At 48.1% G+C, this 20,231-nt stretch overlaps 1 protein-coding gene across 3 annotated transcripts in view; it reads left to right on the forward strand.

Annotated features, from left to right (window-relative positions):
* FKBP15 (FKBP prolyl isomerase family member 15) overlaps nucleotides 1-20,231 on the forward strand; it is a 371,570-nt gene that overhangs the window by 175,349 nt on the left and 175,990 nt on the right. For all 3 annotated transcript variants that reach the window (XM_085610375.1, XM_085610359.1, XM_085610368.1), the window contains exon 17: nucleotides 7,339-7,449. In XM_085610375.1, coding sequence (XP_085466501.1) covers nucleotides 7,339-7,449 — 111 coding nt within the window. The remainder of the gene's footprint in view (nucleotides 1-7,338; nucleotides 7,450-20,231) is intronic.

Consider the following 20,231-nt stretch of genomic DNA (forward strand, 5'->3'; position numbering starts at 1 on the left):
TGGGAATCCATAACATCGGACAAATGGGTGACCCAAATTATTCGGTCAGGGTACTGTCTCGAGCTAACATCTACCCCACCCAATATCCCACCAAGACACCGTCCAATGTCTCAAGAACATTCCACACTGCTCAAACAGGAGGTGCTCTCCCTCCTCCAAAAACACGCTATAGAGCAGGTCCCCGTCAATCAGCAAAATCTAGGGGTCTACTCTCTGTATTTCTTAATACCGAAGAAAGACGGGACCCTGAGGCCCATTCTGGACCTCCGGCCTCTAAATGCGTACATACATTCAGACCATTTCCACATGGTCACCCTGCAACAAGTCCTCCCGCTCCTCTGTCAGGGAGACTTTCTCACTACCTTGGATCTGAAAGACTCATACTTTCACATTCCAATACACCCTTCTCACAGGAAGTACCTCAGGTTTGTGGTGGACGGTCAACATTACCAGTTCACAGTTCTCCCCTTCGGGGTCACCACCGCACCACGGGTGTTTACCAAATGCCTAGCAGTTGTAGCAGCACACCTCAGACGTCAACATATTCACGTCTTCCCTTACTTAGACGACTGGCTCATAAAAGCCACGTCCTACAACCAATGTGTGCATCATACCAACAGCACCATTTAACTGCTCCACCAGCTAGGCTTCACGGTGAACTACCAAAAGTCCCACCTCCTACCATCTCACACAAAGCAATATCTCGGGGCCACTATAGACACCTCCAAAGTTATTGCCTATCCAAACTCAGCCAGAATCGCAAGCATACAAGCCTTGCGCCAAACGTTCCTTCCTCAACACTCTCTTCCAGCAAGAGTGTTTATGAAGCTCATAGGGATGATGGCATCTTGCATTTTCATAGTGCCCCATGCAAGACTCCACATGCGTCCACTCCAAGAGTGCCTAGCATGACAGTGGAACCAGGCCCAGGGACAGCTGACGGATCTGCTGTTGGTGGACGGCTGCACCCATCACTCTCTGCAGTGGTGGAACACCACAAACCTTTCCAAAGGGCGGCCGTTCCTGGACCCGGTTCCTCAGGTGATTCTAACAGCGGACGCATCGCTCTCCGGCTGGGGAGCGCACCTCTTACACCTCACAATGCAAGGTCTATGGGCGCCACAGCAAAAGTCGCTCCACATCAACCATCTGGAGCTCTTGGCGATCTTTCTAGCCCTAAAATCTTTTCAAAAACAGATTTCGGCCAAAGCAGTCCTCATTCGCACAGACAATATGACTGCAATGTATTATATTCAAAAACAGGGGGGGACACACTCTCCCCAGCTCTCCCGCTTAGCCCAGAGCATATGGAGATGGGCAATTCCTCAAAACATCTTTCTCCTGGCACAGCATGTTCCAGGCGTACAAAACACCATGGCAGATCTGCTCAGCAGACAAACGCAACAACTACACGAATGGGACCTGCATCCACAAGTTCTTTGCCCATTCTTCCAAGAGTGGGGGCATCCTCAGATAGACCTCTTCGCCACCCACGAAAACAAAAAATGCCCAAGCTTCGCCGCCAGATACCCACACCCATTGTCCAAAGACAATGCGATATGGATGAACTGGTCAGGCAAATTTGCATATGCCTTTCCACCTCTCCCGCTAATTCCATTAGTGGTAAGGAAGCTACAACAGCACTCCCTCACACTCATTCTGGTAGCTCCAACATGGGCCAGGCAGCCGTGGTACACCACACTACTACAGCTCTCGGTGGTACCACATCAAAAACTGCACCTGTCCCCATGCCTCCTAACTCAGAACTATGGAGAAATCAGGCACCCGGACCCAGCTCAGCTCAACCTTGCGATCTGGCTCCTGAAATCTTAGAATTTGGGTACCTTAACCTTCCCCCTGATTGCATGAACATTATCAAGGAAGCCAGACGTCCTACCACTCGAGCATGCTATGCCGCAAAGTGGAAGAGATTTGTAGTTTACTGCCGTAACAATACAATCAACCCTTTGGATGCATCCATACAGCACATCATATGCTATCTGCTCTATCTTCACAGGTGTAACCTGGCATATTCATCCATACGCCTACACCTAGCAGCGATTGCTGCTTATCTACAAAACAGACAGCATTTATCACTGTTCAGAGTGCCCGCTATTAAAGCCTTTATGGAAGGCCTTAAACGAGTAATTCCTCCCAGGGCACCACCTTCCCCTGTATGGAATATAAATGTAGTTCTTACACGGCTAATGGGTCCACCCTTCGAACCAATGCATAAATGTGAGCTACAGTTCCTCACCTGGAAAACAGCTTTCCTCGTAGCTATCACTTCCCTTAGAAGGGTTGGTGAAATACAAGCGTTCACTATACAGGAACCCTTCCTACAAATACATCACGGCAAGGTCATACTTCGTACAAATCCGAAGTTTCTGCCCAAGGTCATTTCCCCCTTCCATCTCAATCAATCGGTGGAATTACCTGTCTTTTTCTCGCAACCTCAATTTGTTGCGGAAAGGGCCTTACACACACTTGATGTTAAGAGGGCTTTACTGTACTACATACAGAGAACGCAGCCTTTCAGGAAGACTAAACAATTGTTTGTTTCCTTCTCTCCACCACATAAAGGCAACCCCATCTCTAAATCAGGGATAGCTAGGTGGATTGTAAAGTGCATACAAATTTGCTATCAAAAGGCAAAAAGAACATTATCTGTTCCACCTAAAGCCCACTCTACTAGAAAGTTAGGGGCTTCTATGGCTTTTCTAGGGAACATACCCTTAGATGACACCTGCAAAGCAGCCACATGGTCAACACCGCACACCTTCACAAAACATTACTGTGTAGACGTGCATTCCAAGCAACAAGCTAGTGTGGGCCAGGCTGTACTAAAGACACTTTTTCAAACCGCTGCAACGGATACCGGTGGTCGCCGCTAAGGTTGGGTACTGCTATATAATCTATGCTAAGTGTACAATCTGCAGCTCATATGCCTCGAACGGAATATGCTACTTACCAGTATGCATCTGTTCTTGGCATGTAGAGCTGCAGAGTTGTACACGCCCACCCGCCTCCCTGGCTACCTGTATCCGTTCCAGTGCATCTTATTTAGATACAACACACATGGGTTTCTCACTGTTATTACTACGCTCCATCATTTCCCTGCTGGCGAAAAACAATCTGAGGATGGAGCCGAAGCCCATGCGCAGTACGGACCGAAGGAGGAGTCACCGAACTCGTGACTTCAAAAGACTGTCCAAAGAACAAAAACAAACTGCAAACATCCGGGCCCAACACCAGATGGCGATCTATGCTAAGTGTACAACTCTGCAGCTCTACATGCCAAGAACAGATGCATACTGGTAAGTAGCATATTCCTTTTACATGTATCAAACCCTATTTTGCAATTCTGTAACCCATTACCGAATCACAAATGGGTTATCTATTCACTATTTGGAAGAAGCGTGTTTAGGGCATCCTTTCCAAATGGCTAATAGCTGTGGTATGTATGAATGGTTTGTGACTGTGAATGCGGTTGCAAAACATTCACAATGTACCACCAACTTCAAGTTGGTGGTAACCCATTTGGAAACGGGAAGGGGCCCTCAAGGGACCCCTTCCCCTTTGGGAATGGTTGTAGAAAACATTTTAAGCGCAGGCAATGGTCCCATGGACCACTGCTTGCTCTTAAATAAAGAAAACAAAACTTTTCATTTTTTTTTTGTTTTTTTTTAAACTTAACCAGTTTTCCTTTACAGAAAACGTGCTGCATTTAAAAAAATGATTGCTTTATTTAAAAGCAGTCAGACATGGTGGTCTGCTGACCCCAGCAAGCCACCATCCTCATGATTTTAGCGATTCCTAGGGGTTCGCAAATTGTAATCTACCTCATTAAAATGAATGAGATAAGTCAATTTGCGACCCCCCCCTAAGAATCGCTAATTGAAACTCTGAGTTTCATACATTTTTAATAGCGATTACCTAATTGCGAACTGCAGAAAATTGCAATGCAATTAGGTAATCGCTAATACAAATGTTGATACATGTCGCCCAAAGTGCCTCTAGTTGTTATGAGATTGCTGTGTTTGAGCTTGGAGAATTGTAATCAGGCTGATGTCTTGATACAACAATCTGATTGTTGGGCTATTTGTAATTTATCTTGCTTTAATCATGTCAATAAGTTAACTTTTTATTGCCATTTTAATTTTATCATATTTTAAGCAACGGATTAACCAAGATTTTTGCAAAATTATTTTTTACACTATATCGAATTGCTCAATGATTTGATTGTGTTTACTGTGTTTTTATGATGATCGTTTATGATCGTGATTAGTCCAAATAAAGATTGATGCTATCTGAAGTCCAGTTTATCGTGGGACACTTTCATTGAAGGATAAAATATCAAAGGGTAAATATATTTCGATTTTCTATACCCAACTCCACATCTATAGACCTTGACAATGTATATATAATCAAGGTCTACAGATGTGTTGTTAAGAACAGCAAATCTGTTCTCTCTGTGCTCTTACCTTACTTGATATGCTGTCCCTTGATAGTTTGTCCACAATATTCTTGTACTTGATATTCAAGAGTAAAATCGTTTCTGTGTCACGTGTGGCTAGGATGCCAAATCACCACAGATTGAAGAAACTTAGGCAATTGAACTCTAGGACTGCAGCCAGGCTGGTTCTTGCAAACACAACAGGTGATTGACAGAATGCAGAACAATGTCATACATTCACCCCAGTACAGAGATCTGGGCCTAAATCCATCGTTTTTTTGCTCACCATTCCATTCCAGTTTGAACCCAGCCATATACAAATCAGTCTTGACCCTGTGCCTCATGGGAACAGTCCAGCCCGAACTGCCAAGCCAGGTCCTCCCTGGACTGGAATCAAGCATCCTAGGACCGGTTTCGGGGTATAACCCCTCTTCAGCCAGGATAGCTTGATTCCAGTGGCATGGAGAGCACGGGACTCACGTCTGAGCATTCCCGTCCCACTCGGGGTGACAAATGCAAAAATAACAGTTGATGGACAGAATGCAGAACAATGTCATACATTCACCCCAGTACAGAGATCTGGGCCTAAATCCATCGTTTTTTGCTCACCATGCCGTTCCAGTTTGAACCCAGCCATATGCAAATCAGTCTTGACCCTGTGCCTCATGGGTACAGTCCAGCCCGAACTGCCAAGCCAGGTCCTCCCTGGACTGGAAACAAGCATCCTAGGACCGGTTTCGGGGTTTCACCCCTCTTCAGCCAGGATAGCTTGATTCCAGTGGCATGGAGAGCATGGGACCCAAGTCTGGGCATACACTTCCCACTCGGGGTGACAAATGCAAACACAACAGGTGATGGACAGAATGCAGAACAATGTCATACATTCACCCCAGTACAGCGATCTGGGCCTAAATCCATCGTTTTTTTGCTCACCATGCCGTTCCAGTTTGAACCCAGCCATATGCAAATCAGTCTTGACCCTGTGCCTCATGGGTACAGTCCAGCCCGAACTGCCAAGCCAGGTCCTCCCTGGACTGGAAACAAGCATCCTAGGACCGGTTTCGGGGTTTCACCCCTCTTCAGCCAGGATAGCTTGATTCCAGGCTGGTTCTTGGGCAGTGGATTCTCCTCATGAGCACTGCGAATCTGTGTGAGCCACATAAACCTTGCAAAATTTACCTGGTTCTTTGCAGGCAGTTACTCCAGGCCTCCATGGGCTTCTGGATGCCTACTTCCATGATTTTGCTTCCATCTGTATAGTGCTTTGCAGTTGCAAAAACACACTACTGGATGTCGCCACTAACAGGGGGCAATGAGCATTTTGAGCCATGCAGCCCACCCACGTTGCTCTGAACGCAGCACGATAGCCTGCAGCCCATGTGGAAAATGCGAGAGTGGCATAGTGGGTTTGCTTCTGCTGCATTTAAGACATGGACAGATAGGGTTCAAACTTGGTATAGGGAGCTACATGCAGGCAATTTTAGTCACCTTGAGCTGTTCAGTGGATAAATGCTACAGTTTTGTTCTCCAGGTCTCCTTCTGGGTTATGTAATTCTCAGATGCTTAAGATCCCTCTATGGGACTTAAATCATACATAGAACTGCTAGTCAGCCTGTGATGGGTGTGTCGTGTTGTAATGGGTGGAACATGAATAACATTTTAGTACATTTTACGAAGAAGGTTAATTGAGCATTTCCCCTCTAAGTTTAGTTGATCTGATGCTTTATATTTCATGCAAATATTTAAATTGTATTGTGCTAGAAAATACAGTAAATGAGAATAGGATTTGGGCTTATATATGGTACAAAAACTTAACGCGGTAAGCCATTGACCATATGTTACTGATCTGAAAGTACATCAGAACAGTTATGGAAATATGTACGATATCATATGGGAAAGGGGAAGGAATTTAGAGTATTTAAGGGAACAAAAATTCAGAAAAACATGTAGGAGAAGAGGGTGTACACTGAGTATTTCTGAGAGACTGTGACGTAGAAGTATTTTGTAAAAATGCATGAATGGCTAGCATTTGTATGGGTATAATATCTTGGTAGAAAGGATGGATGAACATTGGCGGATATGGGGATATATACTATCTAAGGGTTTGGGGTGAATGAGGTGTTTTGGTCTAGGGGGCTTTCTAAGGTGCCTTTAGTGTGGGAAGGCGAATTAATGTCATTGAAAAGTAAAGTGAATGTGATGCCCGTTTGTGGGAGAAGTGAATGGATACTGTTTAAAGAATTGAGTAACAAAAAAGGGCTTAGTGCACCACTTGTAAATTGACAGAATTTAGGAAAGAAGGAAGTGTTGACCATTTACTAGAAATTTGAAAGAGTTGTTTTTAACAAAAACTAGAATCCTCATAGTGAATAAGAAAAGTGTGCAAAAAGTTTCAGTTAAGGGAGAAAGGCCCAGATATGAAAGATGCGGTTAGGAATTCTGTTGGGTGATTGAGGAATACTGTAGAGGTGGTGCGGTGAGTATTTAAGCACATTTAATTAGCTAATTGTTGTATAATCGAAAGAGAATTGTCAGTTTCTTTACAGAATACTTAGTTATGTGAAGAACGCTTAGGAATCCAAGGTGTAACATTTGGTGAACAACTGTGGCTGCATTCTAATTTAGTTTGAGCTAAGGGCATTATTCATCACAAAGTAGGGCTGCCAGCAACAATGTTTGCAAATACTGGAACCAATCTGTATAGCTGAACAGTTCTGAAATCTCTTCCTTCCTCTTGATGGTGCTCATGTCCAAGCATGCAGAAAGAGGATTAGGATGTTAGATTTGCCCTCTGTCTATTCTCTGGTCATTAAGAATTATACTGCCCAGAAGGCTGCTTTCTGTATGAAATCTACTTTTTACTTTTTTTTCTCCTTTTTTAGGTGGATGAGTTTCAAAAACAGAACATGGGCAGTTCCATGGTACTGCCCAGCCTCTCATCTGTTACCATGGAAACTGCAATGATAATGAACAACATCCAGCGCATCATCCAGGTAGGCAGGTTATCTCCCAATAAGCTATTTTGAAATTGTGCCCTTTCCCTCTAAATGATTCATTGAGAAGACACATAGAAGGGCTCTCTTTTTGATGGGGAGAGGGGAGTTGTATACAAAGTACTACTGTGTGTGGAATAGGCTCTAGCAGGATTGTCTGACCTTCTGATGTCTTCTACTAAAGCACCAAAGGAAGTGAGACCAATTTAGTGAATTTTCTTCCGTCCTCCATATTCTAATCAAAATTGTTATCGTTTAGTTCTTATTTCTGCTGGTGATGGTAGCTTTTTTTTATGTCATCAACCACTCCTGCCATTCACCTGTGTGATTCCCTAGGGTTCCAACTTTGAAAAAGTATTTTTTAATACATAAAACCACAACAGTTTCTGTTCTGCAATCTAGACATAGCCGTTGTCCTCTATCATGATCCTGCAACTAAAACCTAAAGTATCAAATTTATAAAAGCTCCAGAGACATTAATTGAGTCTGTACAGATCTTTAAAGTAGGGAAACCTGTATTATCGTGGTCCATAAAATATATATGTGTGTGTATATATGTGTATGTATATATATATATATATATATATAAAGTACATTAGTATATTTTTTTTTTTTTTTTTTTTTTTTTATAATCTTCTAAGTGTTTATTTTCTTTTTTTTTTTTTTTTTTTTGAAAAAGTTTTATTAAGCAATAATTCGGTTACAAGTACGGGCCTACAACCACCCGGGCCGGCCGCTAGGTACAGAAGGAAATCTACACATATCAAGGCTACAATCAGTTCCCAGGGCACTGCCCTGCAGTGGCTCCAGATAGATCTCGAGGAACAGGAAGCGTAAGTCCAACAATCACAAAAACAAAAGAACAAACAATACACAACATAAGGCGAGTTATGAGGGAAACCAGTGCGGGTCAGGCTCCCCCCGGGAAACTCCAGTCAGGACAATTGAGCAAACCGCTAAAGAGAGGAGTACCGGGAGGCCGGGGACGGAGGGGGGGGGGGGGAGGGGGTCAAGGAAGATGAACGTCCATATGTAGTTGTTCCAAAAGGCGCCAGGAGCCATCAAGGGTCAGGGGGACATGGCGATATCAGTATCTACCAGGGGGGGCGTACAGATGCCTCCGCGATACGCGTTCCATTGCCCCCAAATTCTACCCCATGCCCCCGGCTTGCCACGGGCCACATACACAGTCTTCTCCCTAAACATACACCAGTCCATATTCTCCTTCCATACTGACACGGTGGGCGGCCGTTGAGCGCCCCAAAGTTGCGCTATGTCCCTCTTGGCAATCATGTTCCCTAGGGCCGCCCACCGAGTCTGAGCCGCGCTGTATTCATTGGGCTCCCACACATTCAGGACACAGCGACGCACCTCCGGCAGCAGCACGACCCCGGTGACCTGTCCCATAACCGTGTGGACCCGGCGCCAGTAGTCCGCAACCTCGCGGCACTCCCAAAGGATATGAAGAAAGGTGGCGCTGAGCCCACAGCCTCGCTTACAGAGCCCGTCGCCGGAGAATCCCATCGAGACCAAGCGCGGACCCGTCACATACACCCGGTGGAGAATCTTGAGCTGTACCAACCGGAGACGAGCCGGAATGGCAACCTCCCTGGGGGACGACAGTGCAGACTGCCAATCTTCGTCGTCCAATTCCACCCCATCCCCAGTCCAAGCCTCCCGAAGGCGCACAAAAAGGTCCGCCCGGTGATTAATTAATTTTTTATAAATTAAAGAAATAGTACTATCAGGGACATGTCCGTCAAGTATACGGTCCTCGAGGGGCGAGGAAACAGGGATCTTGGTCCCCTCCCCGAAGACCGAGAGCAGGGCGTGTCGAACCTGGGCGTAGCGGAAGAACTCCCTGTCGGTCAGCTCGTATTCGGCCTGGAGCACCGCGAAAGTCTTTACCGCGCCCTTATGCCACAGGTCTCCCACTTTGCTGATACCAATCGTGTCCCACTGGTCAAACCCCTTCGTGGTCCACAAGCTGCCCAGGCGGTCGGAGGCAAACAGGGGAGTAGCACATGTTAATCGCTCACTCCAGCCCATGGCCGCAGTGGCAGCCCTCCAGGTCCGCACCGCAATCTTAGTAGGACCCGTAAGGGTCCGGCCAGCCAGGCGGGAATAAAGTGCCCTGTTGTAGTTCCCGCCGGGAAGCAGGAACTTGTCCATCTCATACGCCGGATTCAAGCCGGGCGCATACGTGGCGTGGTTAATGGCAGATAGCTGCGAGGCCCAATAGTACCTGCGAATGTCAGGAAGCGCGATGCCCCCGTCATACCAGGGGAGAGTGAGCTTGGCAAGAGCAATACGCGCCCGCCCGTCCCACACCAGTCTCCTCTGCAGGCTCTCCACCTCCCGAAAGTAGGCCACTGGGATAACATCGAAGGAGTTCTGGAGTGCATAGAGGAACCTGGGAAGGGACATCATTTTAAACAGCGCGGCCCGACCCAGCGGGGACAGGGGGAGCCTGCACCACCGGGCCGTGTCCTCCCGCAGCCGCCAAAGTGGACGCAGGAGATTCTGCTCATAGCGAGCCACCGGGTCCAGCGAAACGTATATCCCCAGGTACTTAAAGCCGCTCAGAGATATCTGAATCGGGAGCCGAGGCGGCAGGAGAGGAGGACCACCAGAGATGGGATAAACGCAGGATTTAGACCAATTGATCGTGAGACCCGAATTGTTCCCAAAGGAGGTCAGAACGTCAAAGAGGACGTTGAGTGACTGCCGCGGTGAGGTGAGATACAGGAGAATGTCGTCCGCGTACAGCGAGACCCGATCTTCGAAGCCCGGGCCCCAACGGATCCCTCTAAGCGAGGGCTCCCAACGGAGCCAGGCAGCGAGTGGCTCCAGGGCGAGAGCAAAAAGCAACGGGGACAACGGGCACCCCTGCCTCGTGCCCCTGCCGAGGGCAAAGGGCCGAGAGACCCGCCCATTCACCACCACTTGAGCCATGGGTCCCGTGTAAAGGAGCCTCACCCAGCCAATAAATCCCTCTCCAAAGCCGAATTTATCCAAGACGGCCCAGAGGAATGGCCACTCAATAGTATCAAAGGCCATCGTGGCATCCAAAGAAACCAGCACGGCCGGTTCGGAGAGGAACTCCGCCCTGGCAAGGGCACCGTGAAGACGCCGCAAGTTAAGAGCGGTGTTGCGGTGCGGGATAAAGCCGCATTGGTCCGGATGAATAAGATCGCACACGACACTCAACAATCGATTGGCCAGGACTTTCGCCAGGATTTTGGGCTCCGCATTGAGCAGTGAAATGGGCCGGTAAGAAGTACAGCGGTCTCGCGGCTTGCCCTCCTTGGGGATAACGACTATAGTGGCCAAGCGCTGGTCGGCCGGAAGGGAACCCGCCGCGAGAGAGTCGCGGAACATGCGGCTGAGGAAGGGCGCAAGCTTATCAGGACGCAATTTGTATAGTTCAATGGGCAGACCGTTAGGACCCATAGCCTTGCCCGAGCGAAGGGAACGGATCGCGGTCGCTATTTCATCCGACGACAAGGGAGCGTCCAGCCGCTCCCGGTCCTCAACGGACAGGCCGGGCAGAGCAATATCTCTCAGTAGGAGGCGAGAGTCATCCTCATCCCTGTCAGTCACCGGGGAGTACACCGCCCGGAGGTGGTCAGCGAAACATTCCACAATCTCATCCGGCTCAGTCACACACACACACCGTCAGCAGCACGCAACTCGGGGACCACACGATTCACTCTCTCCTTTTTGTCCAGCCACGCGATCAACTTTCCCGCCTTGTCCCCCGCGTCATACAATCGGCCCTGCTGCTCCCTATACATAGTTTTGGCCGCGTCAGTGACCAGGGACCTATATTCGAACTGTTTCAGGCTAAGGGCATGTAGCCCGTCCGGAGTAACATTCGCCTCCAGGGCCGACTCCAACCCCGAGATGTCAGTCTCCAGCTTCACCACCGCCTCACTCCTAACCTTCTTGGCCACCACTATCTGGGCGAGGGCGTGTCCGCGTATCACAGTTTTAAAGGCTTCCCAAAGGGACAACGCAGACGACACCGACCCCTCGTTTTCACTGAAGTATTGGTCCATGGCCCTAACCAGGCTGTCACGAGTCGCAGGGTCCCGCAGGTACCAAGGGTTAATAGGAGCTATCCGCCCTGCAGACCGCGACCCGGTGTCAAAGAGAAGCCACAGCGGAGAATGGTCGGAGATACCACGCGCCAAGTGTCTGACCTCTCGAATCCGACCAGTCTGCGCCGCGGGCATAAGGAAGTAGTCCAGCCTAGAGAGACTCCCATGCGCCCCCGAATGAAAGGTGAACTGACACTGGGTCGGATGCATTAGTCTCCAACTATCCACCAAGCCGAAGGTCTCCAACATCCCACCCAGCCATGACTGGGCAGCGGGGAGGGTCCTCGGTGGGTGACGATCCAGTTCACCCGAAACCACAGAGTTAAAGTCCCCGCCCATGAGCAGGAGGCCGTCCGGAAGGTCAAGCAGCATTCGACCCAAGTCAGTAAAGGTGGAGTTCTGGAGACCCGGGGGGACGTAGACTGAAACCAGGGTAAGGGGCTGCCCCTCCCACCTCCCAAGCAAACACACATAGCGCCCTCTGTCATCCGAGACTATCCTCGTGATCTCCACCGGAAGGGAGGTTCGCAGGAGAATGCCCACCCCCCTGGAGCCCGTTGTGAAACCAGAATGGGCTACGAGGCGGTATCCCCCCCTGTTCATCGCATGGCAGACATTGCCGACCAAGTGCGTCTCCTGGAGAAACACCACATCAGGAGTCACACGACGCAAATATTGCAGTACAACACCCCGCTTAATACGATCCCCCAACCCATTGACGTTCCATGACATAAGCCTCAACCCGTCTCCCCCCATCCCCTCCAATAGATCAAGAGGCCCCCAGCCCGCAGCACGGTTTCCAAATATGGACAAAAATCAATACCTCGCCCTGTAAACAAAAAACACACAACAAAACAACCCCCCTTCCCCCCCAACCCCACCCCAAGTCCAACTCCCCCCACCCTGCACCCCTGCGGGCCAATGACCCCCCCCAACTTGCAGTGTGCCTGTCGCCCCCCTAACCCCATTCTACAAAAAGACCCCGGAGGAGGAAAGGGACCCGAACCCGCCCGCGCCCCTCACGGGTCCTGGTAAAACACAGTATGCAAAAGAAGTAAGACCCAACTGTACAGTGCAAAACCGCAAAAGCAAGGACCAAATGTCAGTCTAAGGCAGGGGTCTTCAAACTGTGGGGCGCGACCCCCAGGGGGGCCGTGGAGTGATGCAAAGGGGGTCGCGCCTTCCCAGTCACACTTCTGCCCAGGCCCCCCCCCCTTCCCCCGTCCTGTGTCTCAGCCCGGGCTGCTGCAGTGAAACTTGAGCTGCTGGGGGCTCAGCTGGGCAGTGTCTGGAGTCCTATCTCCGGCACCGGCACACCCCCCCCCCCCCCCCCCCCTGTTTTTTCACAGGTCTTTAAAGACCATTTAACATGCCTTTGTAAACTGCTTACAGAGGCTTAGGTTTTTTTGCTGGTTCCAGTACCCCCTGGGTCCCCACTGCGCCGTTTCCTTACATTTGGATTTTACATTCACTGCCGTAGTGTGAGAGTGCATTTCATGGAAAGGAATACAAAGTTGGCTTCCTGGGGGCGCCGTGTGTGAAAGTTTATTGTGCTTTTGAAGCACCTGCAGAAGCGTTTCTTTCCCCAGCAATTACCAGGCCTCACATAAATGTCAAGATAACTGGTGTGATTAATTATCTTCCTGGAGAGAGATCAGAATGTTGTATAGTTGAGGTTTTGACTTGGGTGATGTTAGTGCAGAGGGTTAATATGCCTGCTGCAAAGAAGGTGTACCAAGTAGATTACAGAGTGCGTATGATGTGAAGAGATCAGCAGGTTACTGCTTTCAAAAGAGACATCCTTTTGTTACTTGCAATTTATAACTTAAAGTCCTAATAGAGAATAGTGAGCTATTAACTTTCATCCTAGAACAGCATGCACACTACAAAGAATACATTATTAGACCATTGATTAATGTTGCAAAAAGGGTTAATTTGGCTAGAAATCAATTCTTATTATTAAAGGAAACTCCCAACTATGCTCTTTCTTTTTCGACTCTGCGTTTGTGCTTCTCCACACTCTTGAACTATACTGCCTACCAGTATGGATGACATGTGACTCCTATACTTTTAGTCCTTTGGCTTATGTAACATTTCCTATACACTGATTTACACACTTATGATTGATTGTCTCTGTGTAATGTGTGTGTGATGCAAAGTGCTTGGACACCCTACACTGGTATGAGTGGCGCTATATAACTAATTCAATGCATCTGAGAGTGTGGGGTTATGGAGACTTGGTCACTGTTAAAGGGTGCTAGTGAGAGAATCCGTGGTGGGGGTGGTCATTGTGGAGGGCACCAACAAACATTGTCGCACAGGGCACCACCAGCACTAAAGCCGGCCCTGGGAAGTATGCACAGATAAGCGCTGAAAATACCGCTTTAGGTGACTGGTTTTTTTTGTACCGACTGGGCCACCAAAATAATCTGCTGGCAACCCTAACCATAGTTCTGGAAGTTTGTTGCAGGGTCAGCACATTATTTATTTCCTTCACCCTCGATCCCCGATTAATGCCGCAATAGTTTAACTTAGATCTTAAAGTCTACGCCCCGTCAATAACATGCTGAGTTACTTCATGGGTCTGGGAATGCACCCTGCATTCAGACAACTCATTCCTCATTCTCGCCCTTCATTGTCACGCTCACCCTGCACTCACAGTGATCACAATGCACTCACACTGATCACCATGCACTTGCACCATTCACCCGCTCACCTTGCACTCACAGCGATCACAATGCACTCACACTGATCACCATGCACTTGCACCATTCACCCGCTCACCCTGCACTCACAGTGATCACTCTGCTCTCAAAATGCACTTGTCCTGCTCACACTATACCTCAACCTGCAGTCACACGAGTACACTACTCATCCTGCACTCATGTGACACTTCACTCACCTGTCCCCCTCACTACTCAATATGCAACTCACTCAAACAAGCCCATCAGTAATCATACATTCATTCATCCCATTCTGAACTTGCATCCGCACCCAAAATGAGAGAGGACAGCAAGGGAGTGAGAGAATTTGATTGAAGAGGTCAGGGATGAGGAGAAATGTGAATTGCCGAAGAGAAGTGTGGACACGCAAGAAGTGAGTGTGATCCAAAGGTGAGGGCTTCTGTTAGAACAAAGGGGAGATGTGAAAGAGGAATGGGGGGACTGGAGAGGTGTAAGATACAAATAGACAAAAATTTGAATGAAGAGACGAGGTGAATGAGAAGTGCTGAGGGGCACGGGAGGTGACAGGGCCAGAGAGGCCATGAGATAAATGTGAGAGACTGTTAGAGATGAGGGCAGTGAAAGGACAGAATGGCAAGAGGTGATTAAAGGTGAAGTGAGAGGTTGAATGGGGAGAGTTCAGAAGTTGTAAAAAGGGGTGAAAGAAAATGACCTGCAAAGTGAGAGAGGGATCCGGGGTTAGGAGAGGAGAGAGGGATGGAAGGGAGGGGGTGAGAGGAAAGCTGCATGGGTAAAAGGCTTAACTCTACACAAAACCGCCAGGGTTTTAAGGGACCCCTGCTTCTTCCGGTCAGGGCCAGGTGAGCTTCTAATGTGGCAGCACGTATTGCTGCAGAGTGGAAGGCCCTTCACAAAGGTTGACTTGAAATCTTTCTGATGATAATTGCTGTATGTTGGTTATAAATGGGTACTGATTGGGTGAAATCTTTCCTCAGCGTTGCTGTGTGTAAAAAATATCAAAATAATGAAGCAATGCTATCCCAAAATACGCGGCATCGCATAACCTTATTTACATTTTCATCCCACGCAATTTCGTCAACAGGTTTAGACATTTTTGTCAAGAGGGGGTCCTTACGCCTCAAAATGTTGACAGGGGGGTCTCGGCATCCAAAAGTTTGAAGACCTCTGGTCTAAGGGGACCCGTCACCTGCGGTGCCCCCAGAGGGCCCGGGCCGGCCACCCCCGTCCGGCAGCGAGTCCAGCCAGTCACTTGCGGCCACAGGAGAGTCAAAAAAGGCTGTCCGCTCTCCATGCTCCACTCGGAGTTTTGCCGGGTAGATCATCGAATACTTCAGGCCCAGCTCGCGGAGACGGCGCTTCACCCCTTGGAATCCCATCCGCTGTTTCTGGACCAGTTGCGTGAAGTCCGGATAAAAATTGATAGTCGAGTTCTCGTAGCGGACCGGGCCACGGGTCCGTGAAGCCTGCAGAATAGCGTCGCGGTCCCTATAGTGGAACAGTTTAGCCACAATAGGCCTCGGGGGGGGCCCCCGGCCGCGGCCGGCCGCCCGGAACTCGATGGGCCCGCTCCACGGCGAAGAATTTACTTAGGCCAGCCGGGGACAGCTGTTGCAGGATAAGTTCCTCGACCACGAGGTCCACCGGGCGGCCGTCTGAGGACTCCGGTACACCAATGATGCGGATGTTGTTGCGTCGGGCCCGTCCCTCGAAGTCCTCAAGCCGCCGGGCCATATGGTCGTTGACCACTCTAATGTCCCCAAGCGCGGCCCGCAGATCCGACACCTCCGCACCCAGGGTGGAGGTCCGTGTATCAAGGGCCTGGACCTTCTCGTTGGTTTTGGAGAGGTCGGCCCGAATCAGGGTGACATCGATTGCGACAGTGTCGATCTTACGGGCCAGGGCCTCATATTGCGTCGCGATGGTTTCCCTGATGCCCTCGATGGCGCCCATAATGTCCTGCAGGGAAAGTTCCGCAGAGACGGTCGTGCCTCCCCCCGCAGCGTCCGGGGAGAGGCCAGTAGCGCCAGGGGGCCCCCTGCCCTGGGTGTAGCGGTCCATGTTGTTGCTCTGGACCGCTCCCCCGCGCAGAGAAGCCTTGGTCTTGCGCCCCTCCGGACCCCCTTTGCCCGCCATGCGAGCGCAGTCTCTCAAGGGGACCTCCGATCAAAAGGTGTGCGGGCGCCAGCAAAAGGACCACAAACTGCCGATGTGGGGGTCGGAGGCGTCAGGCCCACCAGTAGCAGATGGAAGCAAGCCTCGGGCAGAGGCCCAGGAGGCACCTCGCCACCTTGAGCACGCACGCCAGCCGATCTCCTGAAGGCCAAAATCGAAACCGAAAGCACTGACTCGGCAACTGGCACCGCGCTGAGGCCGCTGTTGTTCAATTGCAGCCCGGCCCCACGGGTCACCTTCACCCCGGCCACCTCCGCCGGGTGGGTCCCAAAAGTTCCGACGACGACAACTCAGGATTCCCAGGTCCAATTAGAGTTTTAAAAAGAGATATATGATCAGCTGGTCTTCATCTCCCAGATTCCATAAACCAAATCAGGATAATCTCAGGATATATTCCGAGGAGCAGAAAGGGTCCGGGGAGCCCTGTGCTCACGCGACCATCTTAGATGCGCGCTAGGCTCCTCCTCCACATTAGTATATTTTAATGATAAATACTGTCCACTGTTTTCATGTTATGTATATACAGTCTGTAATCAGATGTTTACTGATTGTAATCTCAGAAATTAATTACAAAGAAAATACTTCACTTATATTTAATGTAGGACAACAAAGCATAGAATGGAAAACATAAATGAAACATTAAGTGACTTCTGTTCACTCCATTGAGTGTCTTGTGTACAATAAAATTGCATATTTCATATTAGATTTGCAACATACTGTTTAATTCAGCAGTTTTTCACATTACCAGTGGTCTACATTAGTCTGAACTATTTAACATTTACAATCAACAATCTTTTTGTTACTGCTCTTCCACTTTTTTGTTTGTTGCTGAATAGTCATAATTAGGAATTACCTCCTTCAAATTTTTTCTTATGTTGTGTGAGGTTGCTTGAGGTCAACGTGTTTCATTTAGTTTAAGTTGTTTAGCCTTCATTAGTACTCGAAGGGAACTACTGTATTGACAGAGTACATACTATTTTTATTACACAAGTCCCACCTTTTGATTAAAATGCTTTCTTGCTAGGTATATTTTAACAAATTTGTGACAGTTACCTTAGGATATACTACTGCTACCAAATCTGTTTGGAAATCTACTTGCAACTTTCTGTCTATTGTAGTATTAATTACCCACTGCACAGTGTTTTCCAATTTTTTGAACACCCGTGCAATCAGTGTTTGTCATGCGTTTGACATAATTGAATTTTTAATTATTTATTAATTTATTACACGGTTACCTAAAAATATGTAGCGTATAGTAAGAGCTGTAGTTGAGGCGTATGATAGACTCTCTCTGTTTTGGATTGTTTAACATATGCTTCCCACTTCCATTGTGTTTTAAGGTATATATGATAGGTAATCTTGAAGGTAATCACATTGGGTTTATATTTCAGGTTCAAGAGGTGTCTTTTCATTGCTCTTCCCCCATTGTGCCACTTTATTTATACAAGGAGGTTAACAGTAAGCATTCCTGTTGTATGTGCTGCCCTGTATTTGTTTTGCCAGGTTTGGTGCCACATTTCTTGCTATTTAATATAATGGGGTTGCCCTTTGTCTTTCAGAACCTGGGTATATAGTTATAAACTACAAGGAGTTCTGTCGGGTGACTCAATTCTTCACCATGAATTGTGATATAAATGTTGCTCACTCAACACTAATATTAAAGGGTCACAAAATGATCCCTTTGAGGAAAAATAAGGATCCATCCAACCAACAGAAAACCACAAACACAACAAAATTGTCATATATCTAACACACTTTACATGATACAAATCATTTGTTTTGTTTTTTAATTTTCAGCTGCCCATAACAAATAAAATACATAAATAAATCACAAAAACATAAACATAGCGAAAATGAAATAATCGCAGTGTTTACACGCAAAAAGTTTGAGACAATGAAAGCACGTAATGTATGATGTTTAAAGTTAAGGTTATCCTTATCTCTTTGTTTTAGATCATAGGATATCTGACGTAGGACATAAAACTGTGCTGTCGACATTTTGACCCTATGATCAAGTATTAGTAACTACGCTTCATACCGGGTCTTCCTCAGGACTTAAATGTTAACAAACCAAGAGACAGCTGTAAGGAAATTATACCTTACATTAGTGTTGTGCAAAATATGTACAAGGAGGGGACCCATAATAATAATAAAGCCATTTCTAAAGCGCCTGGCTGCACTAAAAATAGTGTGTCCCCGCGCTGGAATGTTGCTATGTCCCGAGAGGCGTCGAGTTAGAGAGAGCGGAGGAAGGTCCGGGGGAGAAGGAGGTTAGTTGGGTGGATACAGGTGGGTTTTGAGTTTAGCATGGAATCTGGTTTCAGAGGGTTCCATACGGAGGTCAAGCGGTAGTTCATTCCAGTGCCTTGGGGCCAGGTACCTAAAAGAGCATCCTCCCATTCTGGCTCTGCGAATGCGGGGAGGTTTAAACAACATCGTTCCGGATGACCTTAGATTCCGGATGGGGCGGTGGATGGTGAGGAGCTTTTGCAAGTATCTAGGATCTTTGCCATGGGCGATGCGGTATGTGAAACATAGGGCTTTGAATTTAATGCGTTCCTTGATCGGAAGCCAGTGGCGCTTAGTTAGAGCATTCCTCCCAGATTCTCTACGGGGCAGGTTAAGCACCAGGCGGGCAGCAGCGTTTTGTACGCATTGAAGGCGATGTAAGCCTGTTTTACTTAAACCTAAAAGCAGAATGTTGCCATAGTCAAGATGGGGTGTGACTAAGGCATGGACGAGTGTTTTTCTAGCGTTAATGGGGAGAAGGTAAAGGACTTTACGGAGGGTTTTTAGTGTACTAAAGCACCTGCCCGTAACTTTGCTGACCTGAGATCTGAAGGAGAGATCGGAGTCAATCATTACTCCGAGGTTTCTGACGGATTCAGCGGGAGTGGGAAGATTTCCCAGTTCCGCAGGCCACCACATGTGCGTCCAGGTGTTTGGGGATTTTCCAACGATTAAAAGTTCCGTTTTATCGCCATTAAGGCGCAAGCAGTTGTTATTCATCCATGTTGCCACATGACAGGCATTTAGAGAAATTAGTGGCCTCTTCCGTATGGTCCGGTGTAAGCTTGATCATCAGTTGGGTATCGTCAGCATAGGTGACAATATCCACCCCGAAGGTTTCAGCAATATGGGCTAGGGGTTCCATATAAAGGTTGAACAAGGTGGGGCTCAAACTGGAGCCTTGTGGAACCCCATGGGTCAGCTTGCGAGGGGAAGATTTAAAAGGGGGGCAGTGCATTTGAAAACTCCTGTTATCTAGGAAGGATTTTATCCAGGCAAGGGCGGATCCCTTCACTCCCATGTCCGAGAGGCGAAACAGCAGCGTTGTGTGCATCACGGTGTCAAAAGCTGCACTTAGGTCTAGTAGAACCAACGCTGCTGTCTGGCCTTCATCCGCCATCTGTCAAAGGCATTCGGTGGAGTGGAGGACGGCTGATTCCGTCGAGTAGCCAGCTCTGAACCCTGATTGGGTGGGGTGAAGAAGGGATTCTTCCTCTAGATAGGTCATAAGTTGGCCGTTGACCACTTTTTCCAAGATTCTTGAGCAAAAGGGAAGAAGGGAGATGAGACGAAGATTTTGAAGTTGGGAAATGTGGGTGTTGGGTTTTTTTTTCAGTGTGATGACCTGGGCTGTTTTCCATGCATCAAGCACATGGCATTCTTGGAAGGAGAGGTTAGCAATATGAGTGATCTGATCAATCATGCTTTCCAAGACTCCCTTACAGCGTTTGGGGGGACACACGTCACAGGGAGAGCCAGATTGTATGCTGTAAGCAATGGTCAGCAGTTCCTG

The sequence above is a fragment of the Triturus cristatus genome, chromosome 1_2 (assembly GCF_964204655.1).
Source record: "Triturus cristatus chromosome 1_2, aTriCri1.1, whole genome shotgun sequence".
In the NCBI taxonomy this organism is placed as follows: Eukaryota; Metazoa; Chordata; class Amphibia; order Caudata; family Salamandridae; genus Triturus; species Triturus cristatus.